At 45.7% G+C, this 17579-nt stretch overlaps 2 protein-coding genes across 4 annotated transcripts; one reads left to right on the forward strand and one right to left on the reverse strand.

Annotated features, from left to right (window-relative positions):
- Nucleotides 1-1639: 1639 nt before the first annotated feature.
- On the forward strand, nt 1640-7943 carry LOC114795304 (pleckstrin homology domain-containing family S member 1-like). 2 transcript variants are annotated; one of them, XM_028988400.1, is made up of 15 exons: nt 1640-1762; nt 2014-2049; nt 2168-2271; nt 2360-2478; nt 2628-2762; nt 3283-3367; nt 3443-3526; nt 3663-3752; nt 3851-3939; nt 4033-4077; nt 4494-4571; nt 5037-5114; nt 6590-6682; nt 6786-6900; nt 7025-7943. In XM_028988400.1, the coding sequence occupies exons 2-15, from the start codon at nt 2028-2030 to the stop codon at nt 7091-7093; spliced, it is 1206 nt and encodes a 401-aa protein (XP_028844233.1). In that variant the 5' UTR covers nt 1640-1762; nt 2014-2027; the 3' UTR covers nt 7094-7943. The 2 variants fall into 2 exon arrangements, with proteins under 2 accessions (XP_028844233.1, XP_028844234.1); XM_028988401.1 differs by lacking the exon at nt 4494-4571 and having other exon boundaries at nt 1641-1762.
- A 774-nt stretch (nt 7944-8717) lies between these two features.
- Nucleotides 8718-17494, reverse strand: dclre1a (DNA cross-link repair 1A (PSO2 homolog, S. cerevisiae)). 2 transcript variants are annotated; one of them, XM_028988397.1, is made up of 9 exons: nt 16969-17494; nt 14746-16008; nt 13554-13687; nt 13237-13355; nt 12740-12883; nt 12509-12654; nt 11200-11354; nt 10082-10214; nt 8718-9165 (listed from the first exon to the last, which is right to left on the reverse strand). In XM_028988397.1, the coding sequence occupies exons 1-9, from the start codon at nt 17246-17248 to the stop codon at nt 9011-9013; spliced, it is 2529 nt and encodes an 842-aa protein (XP_028844230.1). In that variant the 5' UTR covers nt 17249-17494; the 3' UTR covers nt 8718-9010. The 2 variants fall into 2 exon arrangements, 1 of the variants encoding a protein (XP_028844230.1); XR_003750493.1 differs by having other exon boundaries at nt 9029-9165; nt 11200-11367.
- Nucleotides 17495-17579: the final 85 nt, after the last annotated feature.

Raw genomic sequence — 17579 nt, forward strand, 5'->3', positions numbered from 1 at the left:
GGCCACCTGCCCTGCAGCTTTTATTCTGTCCCGCTGCTGGGACGGGTCGGGGGGGAGGGCTTTTTTCCTGCTCGGTGGCCTGGGCGGCATGTCACTGGTGGGACAGGGACCTGTAAATCTGTGTGGCGCGGCACGGCCGACTCCTCCAGGGTCTGTAAGGAGCTGCAACCGGATACCATCATTATTTATATCGGCTTCGCACCTCAAACAGAAGGCAGGTGTGAAGGCAGATGTGATGGTAACTTTTACTCTCATACAGTAGGCCACATGTCAGGATAAATATTCCTATCATGTATGTCATTTACACTAAAATAAGCCATATGGATCATAATTTAATTTCAGTTGAAGTATACTTTGCTGATGTATGTCAAGGTTCTTTGGCTTGTTTTAGATGAAGAATACTTCCTCATAAGGAGTTCGGCCATGTATTGCAAAATGTTTTCGCAAGTCAAATACCTTTGGATAGTAAGATAATATTTTGATCAAGATTGGTTGAAACAAGATAAGTATCTAATGACTATCTTACTGGTAGCAATGAAATGGCTATCACAGGAGAGCGCGTCTTTACATACATGGATCAACATTGTAATGGACATTTAATAAATGGAGAAGGTTACGCCACATGTTAATCTGATAGTGGAAAGGTTTACATTTTACTGGAGAAAATTAGTTCAATATTTGAGGCCCATTAGGCCACATTTTGTGTTTTAGGTAACAGAACAGTGGATAGTAGCCTAGTGGGTAACACACTCACCTATGAACAGGAAGACCCAGGTTCAAATCCCGCTTACTACCATTGTGTCCCTGAGCAAGACACTTAACTCTAAGTTGCTCCAGGGGGGGGACTGTCCATGTCACTACTGACCATAAGTCGCTCTGGGCATCTGATAACTGCTGTAAATGTATGAACAGATCACTTCCTGTGTATAGTTTTGCAATTATAATTGTTCAAGTATGAATGTATACTTTTGTTTGTTAATCAATAAAAAAATTGTTATGTGTGTGTGTGTGTGTGTGTGTGTGTATATATATATAATAAAAAAATTATATTTCCTCATATAAACTCATCATCTTCTTCTTTATATGTGTAAACAGAGACGGGCAAGAAAAACTAGTTTGTTTCCAAGCAGTGATTAAATGTGGTAGACAAATGCCAGCTATGGGTACTTACACACACACACACACACACACACTCACACACACATTCCTGTAATGTTTAGAAGAATATGCAGGTTGTGCCAAATGCAGAACCCTCAGCTGCTGGCAGCTTTGTGGCCGACTGGAAGGACAGGGCAGCTGCCGCATTGTGCTCCTTCTGGAATAACGTTAACCTGTCACCGAGGCCCACGTCACACGGGGGCCACCGTCACACCGCACCGCACTGACATTCACAAACTGTTTGGAAATTAGGGCAGGGGTTTCACTCTTTCCACCCCAAACAACACTTAAAAATGAGGTACTCAGAGCAGAAAAGGACAATGGAAAACCAAGCACATTAAAATAGAACTTGTCACTTTTAATTTAATTAAAAAGTGACAAGTTCTACTCTCACTACTGAGGAATCAGAAAAGCGCGTCTATAAACAGCCCTGGACTGTTACCAAGAGGAAACTCGGCCCCTTTTTTTACTCCACACGCCCAGGGTTACACAAGCAGGTCTGGACTTCCTCGTCACTTCATTACAGCAGCATCTCACGCCTGAAGACAGGTGGCATCTTCTCCCAGCGCAGAGGTGGCCCTGACTCGCTGATTTCCGCAGAACGGTACGTCCATGTCTGTTTTTGAAGGCTATACTCCATTGATGATCAGATTAATAATCGACTGTAGATGGATTTTGAGTCTCGTGGATTTGCACGCATTTGTTAGTGATGAAGATCAGAGAACCCACACGTTTGGCGAAATGCATCAGTTTCATTCACATTAATGTCTTTATGCTGTGAGCTGGTGTGGTACTGTTCATGGATGAACAATACTTCAGATGTCCAGGTATTTATTATCTATACATTTTTCACAGATTATTTATCAATTATGGCCAAAGCGAAGTCTACAGGTATGTGGTACAGATTTTATATACATATATACGTATATACACACACACACACGCACACATATATTATTATATATATTTTATGTGTGTATATATGAAGTATGGGAGGTTTTTGCTTCAGTTTTAGGACACAGGACCACATTCTACGCCCCAGCTGAAGGGATGCTGGAAGTGCAGAGTGGGAACCTGTTTAAATCTCCTCCCAGCAAAATGCTGCACTCCATGGTACAGGAATTGTCCCAAACAGGCATCACCATCATCACAATCGTGAATTAAAAAAATTAAAAAACGCACGCGTCTGTTGTTTTTGCAGAAATCGTGGACCAGACGCTTTTTTGTTTTGCTCAGGGTGGCTGACGGCGTGTACAGCCTGAAGTATTTCAAAAATGAGGAGAAGAGGGGCAAAGCTCTGGGGGAAATCGACCTAAGCAAGTACGTCATTTGAGTGTCACTGTCACTCATCTCACGTTACCTCCCTGAAAACAGAGCATTTGGAATGTTCTGCTTGGTTTCTTTGTTGCTTTCCCGTTGACTGTGTTCTAAAACGCACCGCTTGTTCTTTTTTCTCGTCGCCTCGACAGGATCTCGATAATGATGGTCTGTCCGGAAAACAACACAATGTGGCCCTGGATCCATAATAACTTCAGATGCCCCCAATCCTGCGTGATCTTTCTACGAGAGGCAGACAGAGACTTCTTCCTCATTGGAGAAAACAGGTCCGACAAAGTCACCATTACAGAGAGACAAATGATCAAATTCCTTCTCTGTTCGCCAATGTTTTCCTTTGTTTTGTCGTCTCTGTGCAACACGAATATCTACTTCAGGAAGCTTCTCACACAAATAGTCAGGGCTGGAGGCCTCTCCAGCAGTTACTATCTCCAGCTGGGCTGGCCGATCTCCTGCCTGTCTAGGTGGAGGGTCCGGACTGACACTTTCACGGCGCTCGGCTGCTATTTCGGGGGGTGCAGCAGTGCTGCCAGCGATTCTGACCAGATCCATTAAATCCAAACTCCTCTGTCCCTCAGAGTGCAGACTACTTGTCATTTATACGGCACGCTCCTCGCCAAATAAGGCAGCAGGGCAAAGCAGTGATGAGATGAAGGTCCATACTGTGGTCCCAGCACCTCCAAAACATGGTGCTTTCCCAGGTTTCAGTGTTTCATGGGCAGGGTTTATGTGCTGTGGCTGATGTGTCATTATTTCAGGTTTGACGGTGTGTGTTTCTGTCATCTGCAGCGATGAAACCGACCTCTGGCTGAAGGCCTTGTACACGGCCTTGAAGGACCTGACGCCCCAACCTGAGCACAACAAACATGAACTGGTGAGGAAATGAACTTCTTAGAATTGTGGAACTGGATTGTCAGGTGTGAAGTTTAACCGTTTATTTCACTCACAGGAGCTAGAAAGCAGAGGCAGATCCATATCTGCACCAGTAAGTTTTGGATACAGTGGAGGATCCTTTGAAGTAGAACCAGTGGAGGTAGGCGCTCAGTTTTGGACGTTGGACCTCAGATGTAGTGAGGAACAACACTGAAGCTTCAGGATGGGGGGGAACAGCACCTCTGGAAAACCAAATGGCCCGTGTGACCTAACAACGTGTCGTGTGTTTCATCTAGGATGCCCAAAAATGTCAGTCAATGCCAGCAGCCAATCAGTGGCATTTAGTGCATCAGCATCTTTATGACCATCCTAGAATGCCCCCTAGAGTACGTCCTCACACACACACATACACACACCCATACGCATATCCGAGAATCTTCATATTGCATTCATAGAAAGCACCCATAATGCATTTCTCTTTCAGAAACTGGGCCTTGAACGTTCAGAAGACCAAGATAAAGGAGATGATGGTGCCGGTGACAAGGAACACATTTATGAGGATATGACCCCTTTGTAAGTGGGTTTCACATTTATACGTTTTTAACATATTTTTTTTTACCTGTATGTATTCATTAATTGGGGTTTGTAATGTTTCTCTGCTAAAAGGAGAGCAACCCTGAAAATCCCAGAGGAGGATGCATACATAGAGACGTAAGTGATTTCACCGGGAGTGTATCTATTTCTGGATTTAGATTTAGATGTAAAGGCGGGAATCTGCTTGCAAGTCATACATTACATTTACATTTACGGCATTTGGCAGATGCCCTTATCCAGAGCGACTTACAACGTGCTTTCAAGTTACCATCGATGAAGAGATCAATTCCGGTTCACTAGGACCCCAACTATGAATACATCTATTTTATTCACTCTGTTGTAGATTCTGTACACAAAGTTCGACAACAAGAAAATTACAATTTAATCTAAATATTCTTTAAAGAGGAAGGTCTTGAGCTGTCGTTTGAAGTGCTCAGTGACTGAGCTGTTCTGACCTCGAGGGGAAGTTCATTCCACCACCGAGGGGCCAAGACGGAGAAGAGTCTAGATGAATGTTTTCCTTTTACCTTCAGAGATGGAGGGACCAGGCGAGCAGTACTGGAGGCTCGGAGTAAACGAGGTGCAGTGCGAGGTGTAATAAGGGCTGTGAGGTGGGATGGTGCTACTCCATGTTTGGCTTTGTAGGCCAGCATCAGTATTTTGAACCTGATGCGTGCAGCTACTGGGTGCCAGTGGAGGGAGCGTAGCAGAGGGGTGGTGTGGAGAAGTTGGGAAGGTTGAAGATTAGTCGTGCTGCTGCATTTTGTATTAGCTGTAGAGGTCGGATGGTACATAGTGGTAGACCAGCTAGAAGGGAGTTACAGTAGTCCTGTCGTGAGATTACTAAGGACTGAACCAGTAGTTGGGTGGCCTGTAACGAGTAAATAACAATATTCACACAACCTGTACATGATCCCCCACACATATCTTATACACATGTACTAAACAACCAGTACAAACATGCATACATGTCGTATCGTGAGATCCTTGCCAATACGCACCCCTAGAAATAATGATTGTTTCCATTTTAATTTTGGTATGTCAGCAGTAGTGTTAACTGTATTGTCTTTGTGAAGTGATAAGATCCGGACACCATCTCCAGACTCCACCGTTAAGACCCAGGATGATCTGAAGAAGAGGACAGCAGATCACAGGTAGGTTGGAACCATCATTGTTGGCCCACCAGGACACCTCCAGTCTATTTTATGAACTTGTGATTGGATCCCTGGAGCTCGGCGCTGTGTCCATGCTGTGTCGACTCGAGCAGTTTCTTTTTTGCGCCTCACTTACACACTTCGTAATAAATGTGGCTTGTTTAGCCCTTACGGAAAATTGGCCATCATATGTTGTGTGGGTGGAATGAAGTAATCACCATCTTGGGTATTTGGTGCGGTACTTCCCGCCATGGGTGTTTATGGGTGTTGACCTGATTATGACCCCGGCATGGAGAGTTGGGTTTAGAAAACTGGTGATTCATGGCTCTCGTATTTGCTGGAGCTTTGTAGTTTTGTGCCGATTATCTCTGCTCCATCTCAATGGTTTAAATGAGGGCCGAATTACAGAAAGGCTCACCGTGTTTCCGCGTTCTTAGCTGTTTATCTGACCTTCGGCAGCTGGACTGCGGGCCGCAGCTCACATTCCTGACAGTCCATATTTCATACCTGTAGATGTTATTAGCTGGAGCTGTTTTACAGGTTCTCTCACGGATCAGGTATCACTGACGCATGGAAAAAAAAAAAAAAAAAAACGCCGCAGGCTTGATGAGTGAAACCGCTCGGTGTGTTTATCTAGAAGAGGTCTCTTCGCTCGTAGCTGGAGGCATTCACACGGTTAAAAAACACGAAGCACGTTGCTGACGTTTCTTATGAACTTTAATAGAACCTATTTGATCCGGTTCCCCAGGGATCCGGAGGCGGTTTCATCTGTAGGATTTCAGTACGTATGAACTACGGGTGTCGAAAGTAATCGTATAATCGATGCATCGCGATGCAGACGTGGATGAAATTGCATCATAGTGACGTTGCTTGGTGATTTTTCTGGCCGCGGCATAAAATGTATTGCTAAAAAGTAGTGATTTTGGCTGCCTGATCTGAGTAGGAATTGTTCTCTGAACACGGTCAAAGTTGAAATTTGACCGCAGCGCGCTATGACGTATTTTCGTGCGACCAATAGGGTGTTCTTTCTGCCACTTCGAAACACACACAAGAGGCGGGATTGGAGGAAAAGCTGATCTTAACAATCTCCGAGTGTCCAGAGATCTACAGCACGACATCGTTGTCTTACTGGGAGTTTAGAGAACCACGCAAACCTCGTTCGGTCTGAAAGCCGAAAAAAAAAACGGTCTGTGTTGAGTCCAGAATTACAGGGCGAGCGCGGACTGAACGCAGAGTTCTTCTGCTCATTGTAGCAAATCAAAGTGTCCACACAGGTAACTCGTGTATCATGTGACATCATGCGACAACGTAGGAAACGTATGGGATGCTGTTTTTTCCCCCTCTGGTCATTTGAGAAGGTCGGGTTCTTTGGTCATACCAACAAGCTGAAGAAGCGTCAGTCAAAGCAACTGAACTAGCATAAGAAATTCCAGGTTCCAGACTCATTAACAGACAGGAACACCTCCATCCCGCAGGGCTGACGGCAAAAACGAGCACCGGACGTCTGTGGAAATGGATCTGTGTGTGAGTCAGGAGGACCTGAGGAACCATTTGAGCCCAGAAGAAGCGTAAGCATTACACGTTGGTGTACACGTGGTTGGTCTCGTATCTCCTGAATGGTCTTAAAGGCGCAGGGGTGTGGCTTTAACGACCTTTAACCTCTTTCTTCAGTAAGAGGAGGGAGAGCGTTCTGCTGCAGGACGATGAGATCGTGGCCATAAACGACCTGCACATTGACAGCAAGGAGGAGGTGGAGTACTGCCTGAAAAAGCTGAGGTCGGATAAGGTGCGTCCCTCATTCAGTCAGGATTGTTCTACACAACATTATACACTGCACATAATTAACAACTACGAATGCATAAATTCCCACATAGATCAATTAAATCTAGTTTTTGACCCCTGTATCTCAGGTGAAACTGACCATAAGGAGGTTTTCCTGTGACATCGAGGAAATGCGTCATGAAATCTCCGTGAACTAGAACAAGAACTGTGAACAAGGCCTTCCTGACCCAATCCTGCACTTCTCAGAACTGTGAACATTCCCTGATAAACTGAGAGTGTGGGGTTCCGATGGAACTTGTGAATAAATGACAGATTTGAGCACTAAATGATTTAAATGCACAGTGAATATGTACCTTTGTTGAAGTGTTATTGTGCATGATACGCTGCTATGTAAATACGTCGAACCAGCCGGCCTTCCAGAATCCATAGAATTCTTCCAAAATCCATAGAATCCACATGGGTGTTAGTAGCCTAGTGGGTAATATACTCGCCTATGAACCAGAAGACACAGGTTCAAATCCCACTGACTACCATTGTGTCCCTGAGCAAGACACTTAACCCTGAGTGTCTCCAGGGGGGGACTGTCCCTGTAACTACTGATTGTAAGTCGCTCTGGATAAGCTGTAAATGTAAATGTAAAGGTAGACTGCACTAACACGTGCAACACACCCAGCCCTTGGAACTGTGTACATGTGCAAATAAAACTACCCACCAACATAATCGTGCATGTGAACCGATCAAAAAAATGTATGGACGTGCATTTTTAATGGAACTAGTGACCCACTAACAAAATCAACAGGATGGAATTTCCAGATTCACCGATTAGGGTCAATGGTCAGCAGTCTGCTGTAGTTGCCATGACTACATGGGTCCACTTTTTATTGTATTTGATGGAATATTCTCAGTTCTGAAGCTAATGTTTTGTATCTTGTGATTACGTATTGTTGTATTAATCATTCTCATAAGTTTGTTGTCACATGTAAACGTGTTTATGTGATTATGATAAAGTATTACAAAAATGAATAAATCTGTTTATTCAATACGAAAGGGGAAAAAAGTGGAACATTTCCAGCAGGGTGAACCGTTTAAATCTGAGGGCAACACTTCTCCGAAGATCACTAATTGGATAGATATTAAATTGATTAGTAGACCATGCTGTGTGTGATGAGCTTAAAAGAGCAGGCATTCAGAGTCTATTTTGTGTCACTGGACAGAGTAAAGAAACTTGATTTGCTCCCATGCAGCTTCTATTTCATCCCATGTCCATCTAAAGGTCGGCCATGATTGTTTTTCATGCTTTCTAAATAACTCACTCATTGCGCATCTGGGAATGTTCTTGTATGGCGGCGGCGGCATGTCTCACCTTCCACGTTCGCCCAGCGGCACCTGGACCAGCTTCATCAAATTCTTTATCTGCACAGGTTACTGTCGAACAAACCATGTCACACCAGAGGCGGATTCTCGTCACACGTGCGCGCACACACACGCGCACACACACACACACACACACACACACACACACACTTCATAATGCTTAAAAAGGCAATTTCCCAGCCAAAAATGCTGACATGCAGACAACAGCAGCGCATATGTTGTGTGTGTGTGTGTGTGTGTGTGTGTGTGTGTGTGTGTGTGTGTAACTGTTAACTGAATCCAGAGGGACTTTTCAGATCGACCTAAACACTTTGTCAAGCTCAAGAGTTGAACAAATTGAAGGTCAAAATCAATCAGAATTGACAGTGACATTAGGTTCTGCAGCAATATCCTCCAAATAGAACAAGAGTGTCAGGGCAGACTTAAAAATGCACCATCATCACAACATGGTACCATCATTTATTTATTTGCATATCTCTTAAAATATTACACGTTACAATGGCAGAAATTTAAGGGCCTGCCCGTCCAGATTCACGTAGGAAAATATAACCAGAAAAGTAATACTAGAAAAGCAAATGAATGATTAAAGAATGAAATAATATTATTTGATATCAGCAGCAGCTTCTTGGTTCTTACACAGGTGGCTTTTTTTCTTACCAGGAAGACAGAAAACAAAAAGAACCCCCAGGCACCACCGAGACCCAGGCACCTCGGTTCCTCGGCCACGCACGGAGCGTTGTCTAGAACCGGCTGCCCCCCGCCTCCGAGACCCAGGCGTTGCAGTGGCGCTCCAGCGCCTGCCTGTTGCCCACGGTGGCGATGACCTTGTCTGGCCGCAGCCACTGGACGAAGCGTTTCATCTCCAGGTAGCTGCTGTGCTCGCTGTAAGGGACGCCTGCAACAGAGGAGGAGGAGGAGACGTTTACCATGGTGCACAGATAAAGAATATAAATGACGGAGTGACAGGGACAGGCTCGGCGCACCATTAAAAAGCACTGATGTGCATAAACAGAATGAAAATAATCAAATCGTGACAAGACGGCTCAGAAACTCAAATGGACGCCGCTCAGCCTACACAGGTTTCAGTGACAGAGGTCAACAGGCAGAGACGTCGGAGAAAAAGCAGAGCTTCAGGAATGCTGTGCATCCATTTTGTGATTCGGAAGGCATACAGCTTTGTTATTAAGAGGAGTACAGACGAGGAAATTCAGCTTAAAATAGAGTCCGACTCAAACGTCGCGGGTACATCACTAATGCATTAGAAGCGAGGGCTTATTAAATTATTTAAAAAGGATTTTAATTAAACCACATATACTTCCACTTCACTGACTTCACTTTATTCCTCTGAGATACGTCCTGTCCAACCACAGAAGGCAAAACAAGACTCTGCAAGAGAAGGCCAGGAATAATCCACGTCCCTCCATCAGAACCAGGGTGGGACTACAGCTTCCTGTACGTATCTCATGAGGTCTTCTGGTGAGCAGATACACCCACATGCAGAAGGTTCTCTTTCACGCACCGTCACTTCACAGTGATGCACTCTGGATGTCAAGGTGGTGCAAGCCATTCTATTCATTTATATTTAGTGACAGGTTGCGTCCAGATTTTACAGCCATTGTTCCTGCAATAATATATTCAACCAATAGATGCTGCTCTTCTACCTAACAAAGAATTAAGATTTTGTATCTCATTTCCTGAGGCGATGCAGTCAAGGCAGTAACATTAATAAGGCGGTTTTGTGTGTGTGTGTGTGTGTGTGTATGAGTGAAAATGGTCCATCGGCCACGTTAAATAAGACGTGAGGAGCGTACCGTAAATACTGATGTTACCCCGCTTCTGAACGTCCTCCACGCCTCTGGCTGCCGCGAAAGTCCAGCCCGTGGGTTTGAAGGCAACCAGCTGGTCATACTGTCCAGAGAACTTCTTTAAGTGGGTCTGAAGGCTCTACAGAACAGAAGAAGGTAAAAAAAATAAAATAAACTTGATAATTTTTTTAAACATTACTTAGCTAATAACATACAATTTATATCCTTACATTATCATGAACTTTAGATGGAGTTTTTTATATTTTATTATATTATATTACCCGGAATATTCAGAGGCAATGTCCATCTACATGCGCAAATTCAAGATGCGCATTTCATAAATTACAATAATCGGCCATTTGTCCCAGAGCAGCGAACGCTGCCAACCTTTCATATCAACACCGACGCGCAAAATGAGCCGAAATGGATCTGGCCCGCTTTTTCTTTTCTTTTTTTTTTTTTTTTTTTTAACAGAGCCAGAGCCATTAGCATCCTGCTCTCAGTGGCCAATTACGATGCCAGGATGCTGTGCTTGCACTTGGTCAGTGTAATTAGAATCTTCATTTTCATAACACACTCAGCATTTGCATGAAAGTGGATAAACAATTCAAAATGCAAAAAAAAAAAAAAAAGCTAAGCGTTAATTCCTGTTTTCACAAAACACCCACAGCCTCATCGAGGAATAAAGACAATATTCTGGGTTTCAGATGAGAAAGTGCTGGAGAGAGAATGGAACCCAGTCCTTTTTGTTGATTTTTAATAATGTTTTTATAAGCAAAGTTTAAAAGGGGAGGGGCTTGCAGGCATGATTGACATCTCAGCATTTGTTTATTTATAAAAAGAAGCCGTTTGTTAGCCCCCACTTTGTCACTTTTGGTTGAACTGCAACGGAAAACTTTAAGTCATGCACCCTATTTCCTCATTCTGGATGATTAAAGCCCCTCCTTTCAATACGTGCCACGCCCAGGTATAGCCCATTTTCCCACACTCCTAATAACCTGCATGTTTGTGTACAAGGGGTATCAGCGATTATCGGCGAGGGAACTGGTGAATATGACCCACATAAAGCTAAAATCTCCCCCAAAAGAACTCTTTGAATTAAAAAAAAAAAAAGAAGAATTCACCCTGAAGTTGAGTTGCATCATAGGTAAGACGTGAACCTGGGCAGCCTTCCAGTCCGTGGTGATGCTCTGTCGGATGTGGGCCGACTCCAGGCAGCACATGGTGTTGAACTTGTCCCGGGACAGGCACACTTTCGAGGCCAGAACGGCAGCCACCGCTACAAGACAGTGCTTGTTAAAAACTCCCACATTTAATACACGAATGAGAATGCATTATTTAGCATCTGCACAGAACACGCATGAATGATATATACAGAATAAACCTTGCAGAGAAGGTAGAGAGACATCCCTGCCCCGCCCTGACAAATTTGGAGCCCTAGGCAAGATTTTAGAAACGGCGCCTACAGAATGCCGTTTCATTATGGGGAGGCGCGGGTGGTGACGCAGCCACCATCCTGGGTGACACTTGAAGGCGTAAAAAGTTAATTTGCCAGCGTGTTACCACTAACGATATCGTGGATGCTTTCGTGCAACAAAAGTGTGTTGTGAACCTTTAAAAATGTATCATGGGCTATTACTGGTCCTGTCGGCTTGCCGTAGTGGAGGGGAATGGTGAGCGCCATGGTGGACTCAAAGGAAATTTACGCATCATTATTATTATGTCTGCGTTTTTCCAGAAAAAAAAAATTCATTGACCCACTGGTTCTTCAGAAAAAATAAAAACATTTGTGCTCATTTTAACATCCAATCAGCGAGCAACTGCAATGCGTCGCACGTTTGGAAGCCACGAAGAAAGTCTGTGTCGGTGGAGATAATGTTTTAGGGGAGAAAGCATGACGTCATAAGGGGACAAATTCAAAGATCCGACTATCTGAGCTGCCGCTCTCTGAACGGTGAAGCAGAATGGCCAAAGCGCTCTTTATACCTATCGCCGTTTCTAGCCGCTGCAGGACCATAGACAGACTAGGGGAACTTGTATCAAAGTTAAATCATCTCCCAAAGTGAAATTTTCATGTCACCCCCAGCATTTGCCTATATTGCCTATGCCATGGGCCGGCCCTGTTGCCACAGCATGAGAACTGAGACTCTCACAGTGGAAACTAGGGCACCTTCTCTGAAGGGAGGGAGGGAGAGAAAGGAAGAAGTAACAGGCCATCTTATTCTGGGAAAATGTAGGTTAGAGTGAAGTTGCTGTCCATGACCCAGCCTGGCATACAAAAGACAGAACGAGGCCAGTATTACACTCAACATCGCCGGGCTTCACAAGAACAGCAGCAAAGAGGAAAAAAAAGAGACACTCTTCATCCGGACTGGTTTTCATCACAGAAAAAGACAGACAAAGCAGAAGAAGTTGGACCAAGCAGCAACCGACCCAGGAAAACCTTCTCTTTGCCCACGGAGTACGTCCCACACACCACCAGGGTCCGCGGGTTCAGGGTCACCATCTCAAAAGCGGTGTTGGCGGCAAAGGTTATGACCTCCCCCTGGGTGGGAAAAGTGTATTCCGGGCTGCAGTACCTGTAGGAGGCGCAGGGTGAAAGGTCAGCGAGAGAGAGAGAGAGAGAGCGAGTGTTTCACCACTGAACCCTGGGGCTGAACTCACGTGGTGTCCAGGTACAGCGTGTGAACTCTGACCCCTTGCAGTGCCGGGTAACGCTCCATCGACGGGTCGGCTCTGAAGTCTCCAGTGTGGAGAACCCGCTGGCCGTTCGGAAGGGTGAACAGAAACATGGCCGCTCCTGGACAGCTGAGGACAATTTAAAATGTTCATGTTCCATAGGAAGCTGGGAACGGTCAGACTAAGAAAAATATTTCATTCAAAAGAATCATAGGCAACATACCAGGTTTTCAATATTTCTACAGGATTAATTATGCATTAATAAGCATATATAATGGAAGCATTAATGGATTATATAAGCATTAATCCATATAATGGAAAGGTTCTCAAATCTTGCGTTGAAATTTGTACTGTTATTCAATCAGATGATGCTAAGAATGTAGGATTATAAACCTTCTTTAAATAATAGAACTTTCACCAGCATTCAAAAAAAGATTCTGACGCGTGAAAAAAGGATCATAAGAAACATGACGTCTACTAACTGGTTAGCATCCAGGACGATGACCTTCACTCCGTCCACCGTGACCTCCGTGTCCATGGGCAGGACGTGGATGTAGCGCTCATCCACCTTCAGCTTGCTCTCCACCAGGTTACCTGTGATCTGCCACCACAACATATGATTAGAAGAAGTCACTACTGAATGTTCCCAGGCAGAACGTAATTAAACATCATGAACCACGCCGAGATTCATCTGGAGACTCGGGACGAGAATTCCCAGCGCGGGTTCATTACGAATCTACAAAAAGAAAAAGAGCCTTTTTTTTTTTTATAAACCGCACGAAGACCAAAGCAGGCTCACTCGGTTGCAGTAGATGGGCAGAGTGGAGGCCTTGGTCAGTCCGCCATAGTGGTCCGAGTGGAAGTGGGTGAGGAAGTAGGCGGTGACGTCCTTTATGGTCCCGTACTGAAAAGCATCCACGGCAAAGGTTGTGCCTGAGAAAAACAGAGAAATATAATTTTACATTTTCCCAGGGCAGCCGCAAAATTCTAGAACTAGATCTACCAGCTCTAGATCGACTATGAGCATTTTAAAAAACTGCACAAATCTGGCTTCTAGCTCACATTGAGAATGATATACTGGTTTTAATGGGTTTTTTGGCATCTGTTTTATAAAATGTCTAGGTTGTTTAAATGTGCTTTAGAAATTAATAAAGGAAATGCATCACTTCCACGCAGAAATCGCACGACCAGACAATATTTAGGAGCACAACCTGCCAGGCTTTCGGAAGGTTGCTGGTTCAAATCCCATAACAACAAGGTGCCACTGAGCAAAGTACCGTCCCCACACACTGCTCCCCAGGCGCCTGTCATGGCTGCCCACTGCTCACAAAGGGTGATGGTTAAAAGCAGAGGACACATTTTGTTGGGGCAAAGTGTGCTGTGCTGCAAAGTTTCACAATGACAATCACTTCACTTTCACACTGATGGAACTGATGGAAACAGATCAATCATGTGATCAGATGCAGGACATTTCCTGACTGCGAATGATCCATATTGGATTAATGTCGGTGTGTCATTTGAACCGCCATATGTCTGGCTAAACCATCATTAACGCCATTAACATGGTCAGTTCTGACCCATTTCACCAAAATGTGAATATTAGCATAATTTTGCATGTCGTTTTCGAAGGTCATGAACAGAGAAGATGCAGGACTCCAGCCCTCCATACCTGGATGTGGAGCCTGGTGGTGGGCTTAAGAAAATCAGGATTATTGATATTTGGAAGTGAAGTGATTGTCATTGTGAAACACTGCAGCACAGCACACTGTGACACAACGAAATGTGTCCTCTGTATTTAACCCATCACCCTGAGTGAGCAGTGGGCAGCCATGACAGGCGCCCGGGGAGCAGTGTGTGGGGACGGTGCTTTGCTCAGTGGCACCTCGGTGGATCGGGATTCGAACCGGCAACCTTCTGATTACGGGGCTGCTTCCTTAACTGCTAGGCCACCACTGCGCCATTTATGCAGGTTTTTAAAAAAGCAAGTTTACCAGGGATTTTCTTGTGGAAGGGACAATATCTGGTTTCTTGTGGAGCTCCTTTATTCCACTTCGCCATGTTCCTTCTCCTCCAGCCCCCGGTTTCTCCGCCTTGCCTCGCTCTTCCATCCTGATTCGGATTATCTCCAGACACCGGAGCCTGGGCCTGAGTGGTTGCCACCTGTTCCTCCTCCTCCTCCTTCCTCCTCCTTGTTCTCCTGCTTCCAAGGTGACCAGTGTTCTCTCCAGGACCTCCTTCACCTGGGGGTTTCTTCAAACTCCCCTTAGCTTGGCCATCCACACCCTTCTCCTTTAAGGGCTTCAGGCCGAAGAAGACCCCGATGTCCGTCTGTTTGAAGCCGGAGGTTGGTGCTGCCTTGGCCAGGGTCTTCCTGGGTCCCATGGTGTGTGTCTGGGAGGAGGTTTGGGAGAAGGAGCTTGAAGGATCAGCCTCCCCACTGCACCTGCACAGGTCTGGGTTTGATATTTGTTCACGAAGACGCTCCAGAATTAAACTCTGCTGTGACTGCAGCTGTGGTTCTACTGCTGGTCCTGTAGAACCAGGTCCAATGATCTGACTCTGCTGTGTGAACGAGGTGTTAGAAGCAACACACGTACCAAACGAGGTCTTAACAAGTGGCCGGTCCTTGAAGTCATTAGAGTCCTCAGCGTCACACTGGTCCAGGAGCTCGGTGAAGAGGGCGTCGTCATCATCAGTCTGGTCACCTTCCCCTTCATCTCGGAACAGGGTTCTCCGTGTGCAGCTGTCAACGTCAGCAGGAAGCTCAGACAGGGGCGAATATGAGATGTTCTCATCATCTCCAGAAAGTTCGGGCTCTTTTTTGACCCCGCCTGTCTGGGAAACCCGATCGCAGCGTTCTGCCTGAAACGGAACCGGCTCTTCCCCGCTGTGGACAGAGCCTTGGCTCAGGCGGCCAAGACTACGAACGGCACCTTCATCCCCGGCATCTGCTCGGACCTTGGATTCCTGCGATCTGGGCCCTTTGGCTGAAGGGGACCAGCCTTTCTTCTTTTTAATGTCCCCGAGCGCAGGGGAGCGCAACAGCAGCAAGGCATTGGAAAGGCCGTCCTGGCTCGACTGTGGAGAGGGGCTCGCCACATCCAGGGAAGAGCGAGCTGCCGGTGACGCCGTCTGCCGCGAGAGGCGGGGACCGCCATCCTGCGTGGTGGCCCGGCTGTGAGCGAGCAGGAAATGGCTGTACTTCTTGTAGTGGCTTGGAATAGAGGACGAACACCGCAGACCATCGGGACATTCTGGATGTGTAACCAACAAGAGAGAGACATCAACGGAACGTGCGGCAATTAGCGGCCCAATTATTACATTTTCCCACCATCTCCCTGAGCTGGGTGCTGACTGGTCAGTTTCCAATACGGTTTTCAGAACCCAGAACGTCTGAAACGGCTAGTGCTTGAAAAGGCTCATTTTAAAGAATAAAAGATCAAAATCCCCACGGATCTGGAAGGCAATATTTTCAGCTCTTACAGAGGTTAAACAGAATTTTGGGGTTTGCACCTCAAGTTCTTTTCCTCACTGTTGCATTCGCAACTGTTCTTTCAGACAGCAACAAGACTGGTGCTTTTAAAAAAAAAAAAAAAATCATTACAGTAGAAGAGGATGCTCTTCAAAATTGTACAGTATCTGGCAGCCATTTCTTGACTTGGAACCTGGAAATCTATGGCAGTTTTTTTATTTCTGTAAATGTTGTTTTGGTTTGGGAGGGATGGCTGGGTATTTCTCTGTTCTGAGTAATTGCTAAAAACATGATACGTGTCAAACATCAACGTGTTTTCTTTATTTTCATGACCATTTACGTTGGTAGATTCTCACTGAAGGCATCAAAACTATGAATGGACACATGTGGAGTTATGTACTTAACAAAAAGTGTAGACCTGACCTCCACAGTCACCGGACCTGAACCCAGTCGAGATGGTTTGGGGTGAGCTGGACCCCAACAAGTGCTAAACACCTCTGGGAACTCCTTAAGTACAGAACTCCACATGTGTTCATTCATAGTTTTGATGCCTTCAGTGAGAATCTACCAACGTAAATGGTCATGAAAAGAAAGAAAACACATTGAATGAGAAGGTGTGTCCAAACCTTTGGCCCGTATTACTGTATTTTTTTTACTGTATTAAAAAAAATATATATAAAAAAAAAATTCTCTCCCACGCAGTGGGCAGGAATGGACGTCCGGGTCTCATGAGCCCACCTACCGTTGCTGTCGTCTCCAGGGCTTTCCACGCACTCTGCCACGTGCCACCTTCGAGACTGGACCATCAGTATGGAGAAGGGCATCTGGCAGAGTGGACAGTGTCCGGCCGCGGGTTCAGGAGAACCGTCCTGAGGCGGTCCGGTCTCGTTTGCATTCGGGTCCATCACGCTGGCGCCCATCTTCCTTCGCTTGGTGGCCCTGCTGCGCTTGGCAGGGCTCTTCCTGGTCTTGCTGAGAGGTCGGTACTCCCATATGTCACTCTCGGAGCCGCTCTGGGACATTTGGGCAGGGAAGAGGAGCACGGGCGCGGACAGACAGGCCTGGCCGCGGCGGTTCCAGAATAGCCGCTACCGCCGCCGCACAACAACGCGGCCATCGGCGGGGTTTTCACACAATGACAAGTCTACGCGACTGGCCACGTCCAGAACGATCGCCGCAGAGCAGATCGAGATGGTCAGAGGCCTGCTGTCACTTCATCAGTACGACAAAACACACACACACCGGAGCCCCTACAGCACTGAATCAGAACTTACCGCCAAATCGAAATCAGTCATCGTTCAGCAGTTTCCAAAGTATTTGGCAAATCAAAGTACATATGGGTCAAATTATCCT

This window comes from Denticeps clupeoides, chromosome 8 (genome assembly GCF_900700375.1).
Source record: "Denticeps clupeoides chromosome 8, fDenClu1.1, whole genome shotgun sequence".
NCBI lineage: Eukaryota > Metazoa > Chordata > Actinopteri > Clupeiformes > Denticipitidae > Denticeps > Denticeps clupeoides.

Coding starts and splice junctions, on each gene's coding strand:
- LOC114795304 (XM_028988400.1), top strand. CDS start 2,028: ATGGCCAAAGCGAAGTCTACAG. Junction 2,479..2,627: donor GGGGAAATCGACCTAAGCAA/GTACGTCATTTG, acceptor TCGCCTCGACAG/GATCTCGATAATGATGGTCT. Junction 3,527..3,662: donor TTGAAGTAGAACCAGTGGAG/GTAGGCGCTCAG, acceptor TGTTTCATCTAG/GATGCCCAAAAATGTCAGTC.
- dclre1a (XM_028988397.1), bottom strand. CDS start 17,248: ATGTCCCAGAGCGGCTCCGAGAGTGACATATGGGAGTACCGACCTCTC. Junction 16,009..16,968: donor CCCTGGAGACGACAGCAACG/GTAGGTGGGCTC, acceptor TTACACATCCAG/AATGTCCCGATGGTCTGCGG. Junction 13,688..14,745: donor CTTCCACAAGAAAATCCCTG/GTAAACTTGCTT, acceptor TGTTTTTCTCAG/GCACAACCTTTGCCGTGGAT.